The following is a 15313-nucleotide window of genomic DNA, read 5'->3' as shown; positions in this document are numbered from 1 at the left end:
TGGCTAAAAGAAAGAATTGCACACTCATGGAGATGCCCACATGTATGCTTAAGAGCAAAGGGCTGCCACGCAAGTTTTGGTTAGCGGGGCTTCAATACGCAAATCGCGTCTTGAATCGTACACCTACAAAAGCACTAAAGACTATCATACCTTTTGAGGCTTAGAATGGCAAGAAACCGAAGGTTGATTACTTTCAAGTGTTTGGATGTATAGCTTATGCACATGTGCCAAAGAAGCTTCGTGGCAAGCTCGATGACAGGGCCATAAAATGCATTTTCATTGGCTATAGTTTGAAAAGCAAAGGCTATAGCTTGTATGATCCACGCACAAAGAAAGTGTTTGTTAATAAGGATGCATGCCATCTTTGCTCAAAATGCAGCCTTTTCGCATGATCAATTTGAAATGCCAGCCACCTATGACTTGGGCAATGTATTTGAAAGCCTCCGACTAATTTCTTTGGGGTCCGAGCATGCTGAAAATGGCCATACAAATTTATTACAACAAGCTATTGCTGCACCATATCCTCCCAAACAACAGGGATTTGATGATGCTTTGCCTCCAGCAATGGAATATGCAGTACAACAAGAAAGAGCTGCTGTAAATGCAGCAAAAACAATTCCAAGATGGTTGTTACAAACTCTCCACGACAGTAAAATGGATACTCCCTTGCCTTAGTGCACTAGAAGGGCTGCTAGACATGCAGCACATCATGTGGGGGGGCTCATTTGACTAATTTCTTAGAAGTAGATGATTCTTATGATGAATATGCATTTACAAGCTCACTATTAGATGATGAGTCTACTTCCTTTGAAGAAGCCCAGCAAGATGTACATTGGATGCAGGCCATGCAAGAAGAATTGGATTTTATAGCCACCAATTATACATGGGATCTTATTGAGTTGCCCCATGGCAAGAAAGCCATTGGAACCAAATGGGTCTATAAATTAAAGCACAAGGCTGATGGTGATATAGACAAGTACAAAGCAAGTTTGGTAGCCAAGGGATATGCATAGAAAAAGGGCTTGATTATGAGGAGACATTGGCTCCTACATCCCGTATGAGAACAATTAGGTGTGTTATTGCAATGGTTGCAAATTATGGTTGGAAGGTACATGAGTTGGACATCAAGCCAGCATTCTTGAATGGTGACATACATGAGAATGTTTATGTGTTCCATCCTCTAGGGTTTGTGATGAAAGGCAAATAGCGCATGGTTTACAAGTTGCATAAAGCTCTTTATGGTTTAAAACAAGCTCCTCATGCACAGTATACTAAGATTGATGCTTATTTTGCCAGCATTGCATTCAAAATAGTCCAACTGCACCCACTCTCTACACTAAGAATGAAGGGGGGGACCTGCTGGTTATCATTCTATATGTAGATGATGTGCTGCTCACCAAACCGAAAGAGCATAAAATTGTGAATTCAAGGCTGAACTGAAACATACTTTTGCTATGTCACATATGGGCTGTTTACACTACTATTTGGAGACTCGGTTCACCCAAAATCACCGTGGTATCATCACGTCGTGATCGCGGTATGTGGATAAGCTTTTGCATAAATTTAATATGCAAGATTGCAAGCCTATGTGCACTCCTATGGAGCCAACACTCAAGCTGTACATGCATGATGGCAAAGAGTGTTGGAAAATGGCAGCCAACTATGGAGAGAGAGAGGAGAGACAATGACAACAAGAGAGTGAGCTGAAGCAAAAAGAGTAGAGTGTACTTGCAAGAATGAAAGATAGAGTGAAAGTACAACTTATATTTAGGTCAAGGGTTGACCTAACCAGTCTTCCACCAACTCACTAGAGTTAGGTTTATTTTACTCTAGAGCCTAGTGTCACTACTTTAAGTTTCTACGACACTAGGTGTAAACACCTTACATTGACACTTTAGTAAGTGTCCACACCACACAAATTACATTGGGCGCTGCCCATAGAATCGGTAAATTCTAACACCCCCCTGCAGTGCCAATGTGATGGAGTACAAGGATGATCAATCACCAAAGGGTACAAGTTTAAGGACTTTCGAAAAGCCTCAAACTTCTCACATGGTAGTGCCTTGGTGAAAATGTCTGCAACATTTTTCTATGTGGGTATATACATCAAGCTGATCTCTCTAGCATAGCATCTCTATTTGACATAATGGTAATGCACCTCTGTGTTTCGTGCAAGCATGAAACACAGGATTTCACACTCTGACTATCAAAAAGAATGGGTGTAGGACTCTCCAATAGTAAATGTAGATCAGCTAACAATCTACACAACCATAGACATTCCACTGTTGCTGTGAAGGCTGCCCTGTACTTAACCTCACAAGACGAGGTAGCCATTGTAGGCTGTTTCTTGCTTAGCTATGAAATGCATGAACGGCCTAGAAAGAAACAATGTCCACCAGTAGACTACCTAGCGTCTGCATCACCAGCCCGATCTGAATCGTTATAACCCTGTAAGTGCAAGTCCCCCCCCTAGGAAATAATAATGCATGTGACTGAGTACCTTGCAAATATCTGAAGATCCGCTTAACAGCTTGCCAACGTATGGTGCATGGGCTATGCATATACCTCCTCACCTGAGATATTACATACAGAATGTCAGGGCGTGTGTTGCAAAGATAAATAAGACAACCAATAGCTTGGCTGTAAATTGCAACATCAGACATCTCTTCACCATCATGCATAGACAACTTTAAGCCTAGCTCCATAGGAGTGCACATAGGTTTGCAATCTTGCATACTAAAACTATGTAACAGCTTATCCACATATTGTGATTGTGACATGATGATACCATGCTGATTTTGGGTGAATTGAATCCCCAAATAATAGTGTAGGCAGCCCATATCTGACATAGCAAATGCATGTTTTAATTCAGTCTTAAAATCTGCAATTTTTTCTTCTATAGGTCCAGTGAGCAGCATGTCATCTACATAAAGAATGATAATCAACAAGTTCCCCCCCCCCCCCCCCTCATTCTTAATGTATAGAGTGGGAGCAATTGGACTATTTTTTAACCCTTTGCTAGCCAAATAAGCATCAATTTTGGAGTACCATGCACGAGGAGCCTGTTTGAGACCATAAAGAGCTTTATGCAACTTGCATACCACGTGCTCTTTCCCTTTAACCATAAACCCTGGAGGTTGTGACACATAAACATCCTCATGCAAATCCCCATTCAAGAATGTTGTCTTAATGTCCAACTAATGTACTTTCCAGCCATAATTTGCAACCATAGCAATCACACATCTCATCGTACTCATATGGGATGTAGGAGCAAAAGTTTCTTCATAATCTATGCCCTTCTTCTATGCATAGCCTTTTGCTACCAACCGTGCTTTGTACCTGTCAATTGTACCATCAACCTTGCGTTTGAGTTTAAAAACCCATTTTGTGCCAATGGCCTTCTTGCCAGGTGGTAAATCCACAAGATCCCATGTAGAGTTAGTGGCAATAGATTCGAACTCGTCCTGCATGGCTCGCATCCAATATACATCTTGCTGAGCTTCGTCCAAGGAAGTAGGCTCATCATCATCCAATAGTGAGCTCATAAACACATGCTCATCACAATCATCTACTTCTATAAAATCAATCAAATGTGTCCCCCCTACATCATTTGTTGCATTTCTAGCAGCCCTTCTAGTGTGTTGACGTATAGGAGCATCCATTTTACTCTCCTGGAGAGTTTGTAACAACCATCTTGGGACGGTTTTGGCTGCATTTACAACAGTCCTTTCATGTTGTACTGCTTCTTCCACTGCATGTGGCAAACCATCATCGATACCCTGTTGTTCGGGAGTATATGGTGCAGCAACAGCTTGCTCCTACCATTTACAATACACATAGACTCTAAAGTAAGTGGCAAAAGACTCTCAAAGACATCACCAATGTCATGGCTGGCTAGCATTTGAAACTGATCATATGAAAATGCAACATTTTCAGCAAATAGGACATCCCTACTTACAAAGACTTTCTTAGTGCGTGGATCATGCAAGCCATAGTCCTTGCTCTCCGAACTGTAGCCAATAAATATGCACTTTACAGCCTTGTCATCAAGCTTCCCACGAAGCTATTTCGGAACATGTGCATAGGCTATGCAACCAAACACCCCAAAGTAGTCTACTTTGGGTTTCTTGCCATGCCAAGCTTCAAATGGTGTGATCATCTTCAGTGCCTTAGTAGGTGCACAATTCAACACGTGATTTGCACACTGAAGGCCTTCTAGCCAAAATTTATGAGGTAGCCCCTTGCTTTTTAGCATACAACGAGTCATCTCCATAAGAGTCTGATTCTTTCTTTCAACAACAACATTTTGCTAAGGAGTCATTCTAACAGTAGCTTGATACGTAATGCCATGTCTAAAAAGCACAAGGCATGTACTCCCCCCCTCTATCTGTGCGAAGTGTCTGCACTTTTAAGTCACTTTCAGCTTCAAGCTTTGCAGCAAGATGTTTGAAATACATGAACACATCAGATTTTGCCTTCAGCCCATACACCCATGTATACCGAGAGTAGTCATCAATAAATGTAACAAAGTACTGATGACCTCCAAGTGCACATGTCCTCATGGGACCACAAACATCAGAGTAAACAAGCTACATTTTTCAAACAACACGCACTACACCATCCTTTTTGAAGACAAACCTATGCATCTTGCCCAAAATACATCCCTCACATGCATAAGGAGGTGGAGTCTCCACTAGAGGCAATGTATCTACCATATGACACCTCTGAAGGGTCATCAAACTCCCAAAGCTCATGTGTCCATAGCGGGAATGCCATAGCTTCGCATTTTGCATAGCCGGTGAAAGAGTAGTGACTGCTAAAGCATCATGAGACTATCTATTTTATGTATCCCACAAAAATAGACCCTTATGCAGGGTGCCAGACAGCCTAAGTGCATAATCTATCTCTCTGTCTCTAACAATGCATTTGTTACCCTCAAAGATGACCTAAAAGCCATTCTTATTAAAAGCAAAGATAGACAACAAGTTCTTTGTAATGCCAGGTACAAACAAGACATCTAGAAGCATGAAATCACAACCATCTGCAGCAGTAATAGTGACTATCCCAATGCCACATACATCATAACTGTTGTTGTTTGCACATGTAACACGCTTCCCAGCAGGGGCTAAATGCAAAGAGGTAAACAAACACTTCTTGGAAGTGATGTGCTTTGACGCCCCACTGTCAAAATACCATGTTTATTGCGTTTCAGTAGCATTAAATGCTAAATGAGCCATTGAAGAATCATAACTGCATGTGAGAAATACATAGTCCTCCTCCTCTACAAAGTTGGCTGAAGTATCATCATCAGTAGATATGTTGGCTGATGTTTCTTGGACAGCCAAACCGGAGTTCTTTTTCTTCTCTTTGGCCAATCTCTTTCTGCATTCATTGATATGGTGACTGCCGACCGGGCTTCTTGAAATAATGGCATTTCGCCTTCTTTTTACTCTTTTCTGTGACTTGGACAACCTTATTTGATGGCTATCCAGCATCACCCTTTTGCTGATTTTTTACATTTTGCTTGACTTTTCCTTTGCCTTTGAACTTGGAAAGCATAGCCACATCACTTGAACACAATGCCACATTCTTTTGAGTCTATTCCTCTTGCAGCAAGAGACCTTCCAACTCCACAAATGTAAGGGACTGCTGCCCCTCCCCTCAAAGACAACATCAAAACCAAGATATGACTCTGGAAGAGAGTTCAGTGTGATGTTTACCAATTCAGCATCCTGAATGACCTCATCAACATTGAGTAGCTGCTCACGCAAATCCTGTATGTAAGTAAGGTGCTCTGTCATGCTATCACTTTCATCCATGGTCACATTGGCCAACTCTCTACGAAGATAGAATATCCTAGCCTCATTGCATGCTGCAAACATATGCTCAAGTACATCCCATGCTGATTTTGAGGTCTTACTAGACCGAATGTGCGGAATAATTGCCCTATTCACTGACAAGGCAATCAAAGAAAGTGCATGTGCATCTTTTAAGTCCCATTTCCTTTGATCCTCGATAGGAGGGAGAGGAGGGGCAACAACAGTAGCAGTACCAATACCACCACCAACAACACCAGCAACCTGTCCTCCAACGTTACATTAAGGTGTCTGAGGTGCAAGACCTCCTGGTCGTTGCAAATCACCTATAACATAGTCCCACAAGTCCTACAACACAAGAAAGTTACAGACCATAAAACTCCACACTGGGTAGTTTGAGCCATCAAGTTTATCCTCCTGAGTGAGGACACCAAGGATGTTGCTTTGATCATTATTCCCCTGACATGCCATGCTATCAATGATAGACAAAAATCTACAGCCAAATACTTCAATGCTGAAATATAGAGTATACTCCTCAAAGTACCAAAATCCCCCACATGATTAAAAAACAAGTACCAAATTGTCACTCAAATGCCAAAGTGTACACAATGCCACCCAAATCAACACTCAGCCAGTAAATTACAACACTATACTGTTGTACCACACCCGTCTCGAAATATGTACCCACAAAAGTACAATATACAACAACCTAATGCTAATTCTTACCAAAATTTACTGAATTTTTTCAAAATTCTTTGCCCAATCTGATTGTAACAGCAATTAAATGTTGTTATACTGCTTGTTGCTTCCCTTGGAGTGCGTGTCACGAAAAAGCCCCAAATTTCTTTCTAAAATTTCAAAGAAATTGAAGAAACTTTTACCTTATAGCTGGAATTTCTACAAAAATGTCGCCTCGGGATGCATGTCAACAGTGAACACCAGCTAAAATCTGCCTTTGATACGTGCCAAATCCAAAAAACCGAAAAAGTCCCAAATTTTTTGTGGAAATGTCCAAGAAATTGAGAAATTTCTTCGAATTGATTGTCAATTAGAACTCTGGGAGCAAAAATTAGCAAAAGCCCCAAATTGTTGGGCAGCAGGAGCTGAGATTCGAGATGAGATGGCTGAAATAAACTAGAAATTCCAGAAATTTCGAGAAAACCCCAAATCTGAAAATTAGAGTTTCTGCACTTTTTAGGGTTTGCAGAAATTGGTGGGCAGGACTGAGAAAATGGCAGGCAGAGCTGAAAACGGCAGCATCTCTTCCAAAATAGCAGCTCTTCGGGCTGCATGCAGGGCTGTGTGTGGGACTGCGCGTTGGACTGCGTGCAGGACTGCGCGCAGGCTCAAAACAGCAGGTCTGGAGCAGATGACTGAGCTAGACAAATCAGGAGCAAATGGACAGATTTGGAGCTGATGGCTGAACTGGACAGATCTGGAGAGACGGCTCAGCTACAGCTCCTCCTCCACTTCAGCAGCATCTACCTTGAGCTGAGAACCAAGCTGGCAACAGTAGGACCTTGGGCGGGATGGCACTGGCTGACGGTAGCTGAACAGAATCCGCAAGTACGAGCTGCTCTGATACCAAATGTTGGAAAATGGCAGCCAGCTATGGAGAGAGAGAGAGGAGAGACAATGAGCAAGAGAGTGAGCTGAAGAAAAAAGAGTAGAGTATACTTGCAAGAATGAAAGATAGAGTGAAAGTACAACTTATATTTAGGTCAAGGGTTGACCTAACCAGCCTTCCACCAACTAACTAGAGTTAGGTTTATTTTACTCTAGAGCCTAGTGTCACTACTTTAAGTTTCTAAGACACTAGGTGTATACACACCTTACATTGACACTTTAATAAGTATTCACACCACACAAATTACATTGGGCGCTGCCCATAGAATCGGTAAATTCTAACAAAGAGATGTCTGATGTTGCAATTTACAGACAAGCTGTTGGCTGTCTTATTTACCTTTGCAACACACATCATGACATACAATATGCACTATCTCAAGTGAGTAGGTTTATGCACGCGGCCATGGCCCACGAACAGTACATCAACAAGCTATCAAGCAGATCTTCAAATATTTGCAAGGTAGTCAGTCATATGCTATCAAGAAATGGCTACTATGAAAGCAAACCAGAGAGATGGTAGGGTTTGTAGGGAGAAACATAGTGTGTGTACAGCAAACACTAAGAGAGAGGAGAAACTCAAAAAATACAAAAGAAGATGATGAAGCACTGAATCATGCTAAGTGAACAAAGCTGATGTATAGGAGCCGAAGCTCTAAAGATAACTGCACTATCCAATCTAAATTAGATAGTAGCACCTGAAGGAAATCTACACAGTGAAGGAAGTGAAACGCAATCCTTCGGCAATAGGATGTCAAAGATGTGTGATGAAAATGAAGGACAACTATCGAGGGAGTGGAACACACTACTATGATGCCATTGAAGTCGAGGAAGAGGTTCACCAACTGTAAAAGACTGAGGTCGATGCCGGGAAATATGCCAAACTGTAAAACACAGCTAGATAGAGGACACCTGGTGCAAGAAGACTACCAACTAGTGGAGATGAGCCTTTGAATCTGCAAACGCAAACATAATGTTGATGCTAGATACTGTGGAGGTGATGCCAAGAGGTGGAGGAGGTGCCACATTGCCAAATGCAAACACCAGCAACCTCAGAAAAGCTGACGCTAACAGCAGCAGAAGGCCGCCACTAAGGAGAAGCCACCAAGATGACAAACACAAGTGTCCAAAGCCTAGAGATGGTGACGTCAACTAATGCTGACTGACGCCAAGTGATGGTGGAGACACAAGCTGCCAAATGCAAGTACCTGTAGCCTCAAGGAGTTGTCAACATGAGAAAAAGGTTGCAAAGGAAAGAGAGACTACCACCATAAATGCAAACTTGTGGAAGATGGAGATAGGGCACTTGGCACCAAGGAGAGATGAAGAAGGTGAAAGCCGACCACAAACCGCAATGTCCTCTGGAGGACTTGAGCAACAATGGAGGCAAAGAGATAGAAAAGGATAGAGTGTGGGCGTGAATCTAATGAAGTGTTAAAATAATGAAATGAAGAGAAAGATTGCCTATAAATAGGCAAATATTGTCCAGGGTGGCACCCCACAATGTGCGGACCCAACCCCTTTTTGGGGTTTTTCACTATGTGAAACCCTAAAAGTGAAGGGAAAGAAATGCACTAAGTGAATGGTTTCTCAACATAAGCTTTATTATTTCCCAAAGGGGTAGACTTGCACTTACAAGCTTACATCGATTCAAATTGGGCTAATGATTCAGATATTGGGCAATCTACTAGTGGACAATGTTTCTTTCTAGGCCATTCATGCATTTCATGGCTAAGTAAGAAACAACCTACAATGGCTATCTCGTCTTGTGAGGCTGAGTACACGGCAACCTTCACCGCAATAGTAGAATGTGTATGGTTGCGTAGATTGTTAGCTGATCTATAGATTTCTTTAGAGGATCCTATGCCCATTCTCTCTGACAATTAAAGTGCTATTGCGATGACACGAAATCCTGTGTTTCATGCCCGCACGAAACACATGAAGGTACATTATCATTATGTCAAAGAGAGATACTATGCAGGAGAGATCAATTTGATGGCTATTCCTACACAAGAAAATGTCATCGTCATTTTCACCAAAGGACTTCCTCGTGAGCAGTTTGAGGCTTTTAGAAAGTCCTTGAACTTGTTACCCTTTGGTGATTGATCTTCCTATACTTCCACCACATTGGCAATGCAGGGGGGTGTTGGAATTTGCCAATTCTAAGGGCAATACCCCTGCAGGGGGGTGTTAGAATTTGCCAATTCTAAGGGCAATGCCCAATGTTTTAGTCAATTGGTTTATATTGTGAACACAACTTAGTAAATAAGTTGTGTCACCACTTTTAGAGTTAGCTAATGAGTTAGGGTTTGGTCTACCCTAGACCTAAGGTTATACTTTCTACTTATCACTTTCAGTTCAACAAGTATAATCCATCATTTCAGCTCATATAGTCTAACCCACTGTTTACTCTCACTCTCTCGTTTCTCTCTCCTCCATAGTTGGTCCAATTTCCAATAAGCACCGAAGTATCATTGATGCAATGTGTCCTTCTAAGACCGATATGGGAAAGCAAAAAACAAATCCAAATGTACCAAGGAAATAAGTCAAAAAGGAGAAATGATATTACAATGGTGCTAGGTCCTTAAATGGAAAACTAGTCCATGCCAAGGCACTAGCACCCTGATTGCAAATGTAGATGATAGTGGTCCACTATCGTGTATGGATAACTCTTACAAGAGTTAGAAAGTATCAAAACATGCTTGATATTGAGCCTTCGTTTCGTGTCCCCAATTTCTTGGAAATAGCATTCTACACAAAAAAAAGAGGACATTCAATCGCACATGCACAATGATTTTTTGCCTTTCCCCATAGATGCACCATGTAATAATTCTCTTGTATTCTTATGCTGAAAAGGAATTGAAAAGACCTTAAGATTTTGCCAAAACTTTGAGGTGACTACTGTCCTATGACTACTCAACATTTGGTAGAGGCTTTTAATTCTTAGTTGTTGATGAAAACACACTCTTATTCAATAGCTATAGGCCTTATCTATTGAGTATTAAGGTTTCATCAGTCCTTAGGACCATTGATTAACAAGTGCATTCAAGTAGTCAATGAAGTTGCAATCTCACATTGACTCACCTAGAGCACAAACAATAAAGCATAATTGCCATTGTCGCCTTCTAAAGGCTCACGCTTGCTTCAGCAAAGCTTCTATCACAACCGGCAAGCGTCTATCAGCCCTCAAAGATTTTGGACAGCCTAGTGGAAAGTGCCTTTGTTGACAGTTGAGTAGAGACTCCAAAAAGTATTTACGTTCCAACAAAGCGAAGAATAGACACCATCAGAGGAGGAGAGCAGGCAGCTTGGGAGGATTTTATCTTCTATATCAAAGGACAAGGCCTTTGGTTCATGGCAGAGTTTTGCAATTTTACACGTTCCTTGCAGTTCTCCAAAAGAGATAGGATAGCTGGTGCTAGGATCTTCTCCCAGTTGAACAAATTTTATATAGATGACTGGGTGTATGACAAGGGAGGTCTAATCGGTATTGTTCCAAGAACTACTTTATCAAATCATGCACCATTACAGTTGGTTCTTATGGAGGGAGCCACAGGAATAGTTACAAGCACCAGAATCCCTTTACATATGTATTATGATGAGGAATTGAGGGAGGATATTACCAAGATTTGGAGGGCCAAGTCATTTTCAACAAGCACGGCAGCTAGGCACTTAGATGAGACTTTGCACGAGGTGAGCTCCTTTCTTAAAGAGAAGGCTAGGAGCAAGAGAGAAAGTCTCTTAGAGAAAGAGAGGGCAGAGCCTCACTAGTATCACTTCAAGGGGAGAAAAGACAACCAAGATGTAGGTGGGTAGCAAAGAGGATGTCTGCAGCCAAAGCGGAAATGGATGCTGTGAAGGAGGCCAAATTAGAGTATAGGTACCATGCAAGGGCCTAAGGTGAACAAAGAATTCTTTCGCACCACACATCCTAGACACTCTAGGCAAGGTATTAGGCACAAGCACATGGATCCCTTGCCCAAGGACCACAAGAGGTTGGTCAAGTGGCCACAAATTGTTGGGCATGACAACGAGGCCTCCAAGATTGGAGAGGGATAGAGAGAATGTGTGGCAAAGTACTAAGAGAGTGGTCACAGAGAGCATTAGGATACATTTAATGGCCCCATTCTTAGAGGAGGAGATTACCAAGGCCTTGCTAGCACTACTATCAAGAAATTGCCCAAGGGATGATGGATTGGACAGGGATTTCTTCCTAAGCTATTGGGACGTGATAAACATAGGACTTTTAACAACATTTCAGGAGATCATGGCATTAGGTGATATGCCGAAAAGGATGTCAAAGGGATTGATTCACCTCATTTCAAGGGCCAGCAAAAGGACCGACTGGAGTCACCTAGTGGAGACCAATCACTTTGCTTGGAACAACATATAAAATCCTAGCCGAAATGATCAGCCTCAAACTATCTCTCTTTATGCCAGACCTCATTCACCCTACCTAAACTAGTTTTGTTCAGGAGCACAACATTCTTGGCAATATTTTCACCTTCTAGGAATCCACAACTCTTGCATGATCCAAGGGACAAAATCTCATGATAGAGTTGATTGGAAGTTTCTAGAGGGAACCATGTTGAGGATGGGTTTTCCAAAGCAATGGATCAAAGGTGTATCGGCTCTATATTCATCAGCTCGTAGCTAGGTCCTCATTTGTGGGACCAAAGGCACCACATTCAGTATTCAAAGGTAAGTGAAACAAGGATACCTCCTTGCATCTCTCCTTTTCTTATTTGTTGCAGAGGCTATGAGCTTCTTCCTAAGGGATAGGAATACAAGTACTCAAGGCATCAAACTTCCCATTCCAGAGTTTAAGGAGTTGCTTGATGTAGAATTTGCAAATGACACATTTGTTTACCTACATGGGTATAAGGAGAATTTTCGGTCCTTTGTAGCTACGATGAAGGTCTTTTATATAGCCTCAAGAGCTCTTATTAACCGGCACAAATCCTACGGATTTTGGGTTTCTAATACTCATCAAATAGACTAGAAACCACGTGAGAGTTTCACTTGGGTCCCCGGTGGCACTTTCTTTGTGAGATACCTGGGCTGCCATGTAGGCAGTTGGCACCCTTATTACTTAGCATAAGACAAAAGCTACTATATTGGAGCATAAGGTTATGTACCACATGGTGGCTAAAAGAGCTTGATTTGCAGCTACCACCCTACTTGCTAGTGATGGTCTTGCATTGGCCAAGTGAAGCAACTCATTAGGAATTTCATTCGGTCAAGTGGAGATGGTAGTCCTTTGAGGAGTAAGGTAGCTTGGGATGTTATCATTCAGCCTAGATCCAAGGGTGGTTTGGGGGTTATTGATCCAAATAGTCAGAGTAGAGCATTAATGGTAAAGCTCATTGTGAGAGGCCTTCTTCCGAGTGAGGGGCCATGGAAGAAGCTAATATTAAGGAGATTAGAGGCCATTGTTACTATTCATGGAGGGCCATGGTAGCCTAGCATACACTGGCTATTTCAGCATATCCAAGCTACAAGACTTGGAAACAATTTTGAGGTCAAATTTGCTACACCTATTATACTAGCATGGAGATCAAAATCTACAGGGCTTCATCAAATTGACGCGACAAGTGTTGAAGAGAAGTTGAGGCAGCCACTTCTTTTTAATCAACTACTTAAGACAAAGAGAGGTCACGCCATTGGAGAGAGGGCCCTCCTATCTTGGCATAGGTTCTCTACACACATAGCTTCTACAATGGGGGAGTGGTTTGCCTTTCTTGAGCTATTAGCTTGTATATAGAGACAAAAACTTCAAGGTATCAAGGGTAATGGAGAGCATTAGAGAGGTGGTACCCCTTGAATAGAGGAATGACACAATGACAGATCAAACATGGATAGGGCTCTTTACTAGAGGAGTGATCCTTCTTGTAGTGGTAACCACCAATGGAGAGAGTGTGTTTACTTTTTCGGTAGAGATGAATGGCAAACCTAGGCGAGAGGATCTGGATCAATTAGAGTTCACAAGATGTTCTCGACACAAAGGATTAGAGTTGTAGCTCGTTGTGATAGGACTTGGTACTTAGACCCAAACCCTCACACTCGTATTGAAAATGGATGGAGACATTGGGCATATAGGAGGAGGCTACTACAAAGGCTTCAGTGGGATATAGGGGAGTGGGTATGGAGAGATCCATTTGCAAAGATGCCTCAAGATGTCCCTTTCTTTCGCTACCACTAGGTTGAGGAGGAGAATACAGATAAGCAAGACCAAAGTAGTGCCAGCTGCAGCTACGTACTAGACTATCCAGGGTATATCACATCCATTCCTAGCCAACTTTTGGAGGAGATTGGAGGATATCTATAGACCAAGAAAGATTTCACTATTTCTTTGGTTACTAACACATAGGAGTTTAGTAGTTGGTGCATGACTTCACTATGATAGAGAACCTATTCTTTGTGCTAGATGTAGGGAATGTTAGGAGACTCATAGGCATTGCTATGGGATTGCCCACAAGCTCGGGAGGTCTAGAGGAGAGCCCTTTGGATGGTGTTTCATGTCTATAGATTCTATGATTGCTACAGGAAGGACAATTGCATGGGTTGCTAACAAAGGCCCAGCTTGTGGGTATGAGGATGTACAAGGATGTCAAGCTTATCTCATCTCAAGGCAGCTTGTGAGCAGGACTCTCATGCCAAATTTCTCATAGACAATATGGGCTCAAGGAAATTGTCACATATAAGAGCTCATAGCAAGCATTATTGCTTGGTACATATGGACAGCCATATGTAGCTAGGCTATTGATTTTTTAGCATTGCTTGGCACATATGGACAGCTAGATGTAGCTAGGCTATTGATTTTTTAGACATATCTACTGCAGAGTCTCTCTCCAAGTTCTAGAAAGAGACTTTGTATACTCTTCGTGGGAGATGGGAGAGAATACAGGGCAGCTCGAAGACTACAAGGAAGAGGAGAGATGCTTTTCTCAGGGTGTGGGATTTGGGCACCCTCTTCCCCTTCCATACCCACATGGTTTGGCATTATAGACCTCCCCACTGGCTATTCACTCAAGCTTCGTAATAGACTTCCCCTTGTTATATAATTCTTGATATGGAAGTCCGTTACAGGGCTGCTTTGTAATTGGGTTTTGCCTTGAGACACTTTGTTCTGAGGTGTGTTAATAGAATTTTCACTTTTCTCAGAAAAAAAAAGGTGTGATCTTACGCACATACCTACGCTCAACAGAAGCTTCAACACACAAAGCTCTTGAACGACTCACAGGATGAAGGCATTTCACCATGCGGACCAATTCGAAGAAGTATATGTCAAGTTGGGGTAAGTAGAGTGAAAAGCTGTACCTGGCAAGGGGCTGGAGCATTTCCACGTCGAAGCTATCGTCCCAGCCACAGTCTAGGAGGAAGCGGAAGCCGTCGACGTCCAGCAGGTAGCTGAGGGGAGCTTCCGAGTAGACGCCAGAGAGCGGAGTGAGCTGCACGCTTGTCCCCATGGCTTGTGCGCCCTTTCTCCCGCCTGCCGAGACACACACGACTGTGGTTTTAAATGTGACAGTCATGTTGTATTAATTGAATATATAAGACGGAGCCTTAGGCCATTAAGGATACATTGAAAATTTGGCTCTAGAAGATTTGACATAAAGCTCATACATTTGGACATTATCAAAGAGCACAAAGATAAATGCTCTTTCAAAAATAGCTTGAGAAGGTTTAATTGCTCATACATTTGGATATTCTCACAAAGCAAAAAGATAAAGACTAGGAGAGAAGTACATCAACTCATACAACCCAACCTCATTATTGGTAACTTTTCTGGTAATATTAAATAAAATACTTTTTGAACTTTGTATTTTGGAAAAATATCATTGGTAAGTGGTTTCAAGTTTGTTAAATTGTTA

General features: G+C 42.0%; 1 protein-coding gene across 2 annotated transcripts in view; it reads right to left on the bottom strand.

The window, feature by feature from the left end:
• The window catches only part of CPSF100 (cleavage and polyadenylation specificity factor 100), a 178211-nt gene extending 163249 nt beyond the window's left edge, over window positions 1-14962 (bottom strand). For both annotated transcript variants that reach the window (XM_087683646.1, XM_087683647.1), the window contains exon 1: window positions 14760-14962. In XM_087683646.1, coding sequence (XP_087539772.1) covers window positions 14760-14908 — 149 coding nt within the window. In that variant the 5' untranslated portion in view covers window positions 14909-14962. The remainder of the gene's footprint in view (window positions 1-14759) is intronic.
• Between the last annotated feature and the right edge of the window lie 351 nt (window positions 14963-15313).

The sequence above is a fragment of the Lygodium microphyllum genome, chromosome 8 (genome assembly GCF_053477565.2).
Source record: "Lygodium microphyllum isolate KBCC chromosome 8, Lygodium_microphyllum_v1.1.10, whole genome shotgun sequence".
Classification (NCBI taxonomy): Eukaryota; Viridiplantae; Streptophyta; class Polypodiopsida; order Schizaeales; family Lygodiaceae; genus Lygodium; species Lygodium microphyllum.
The sequence above is the reverse complement of the archived record's forward strand: the minus strand, read 5'-3'. Positions and strand labels throughout refer to the sequence as shown.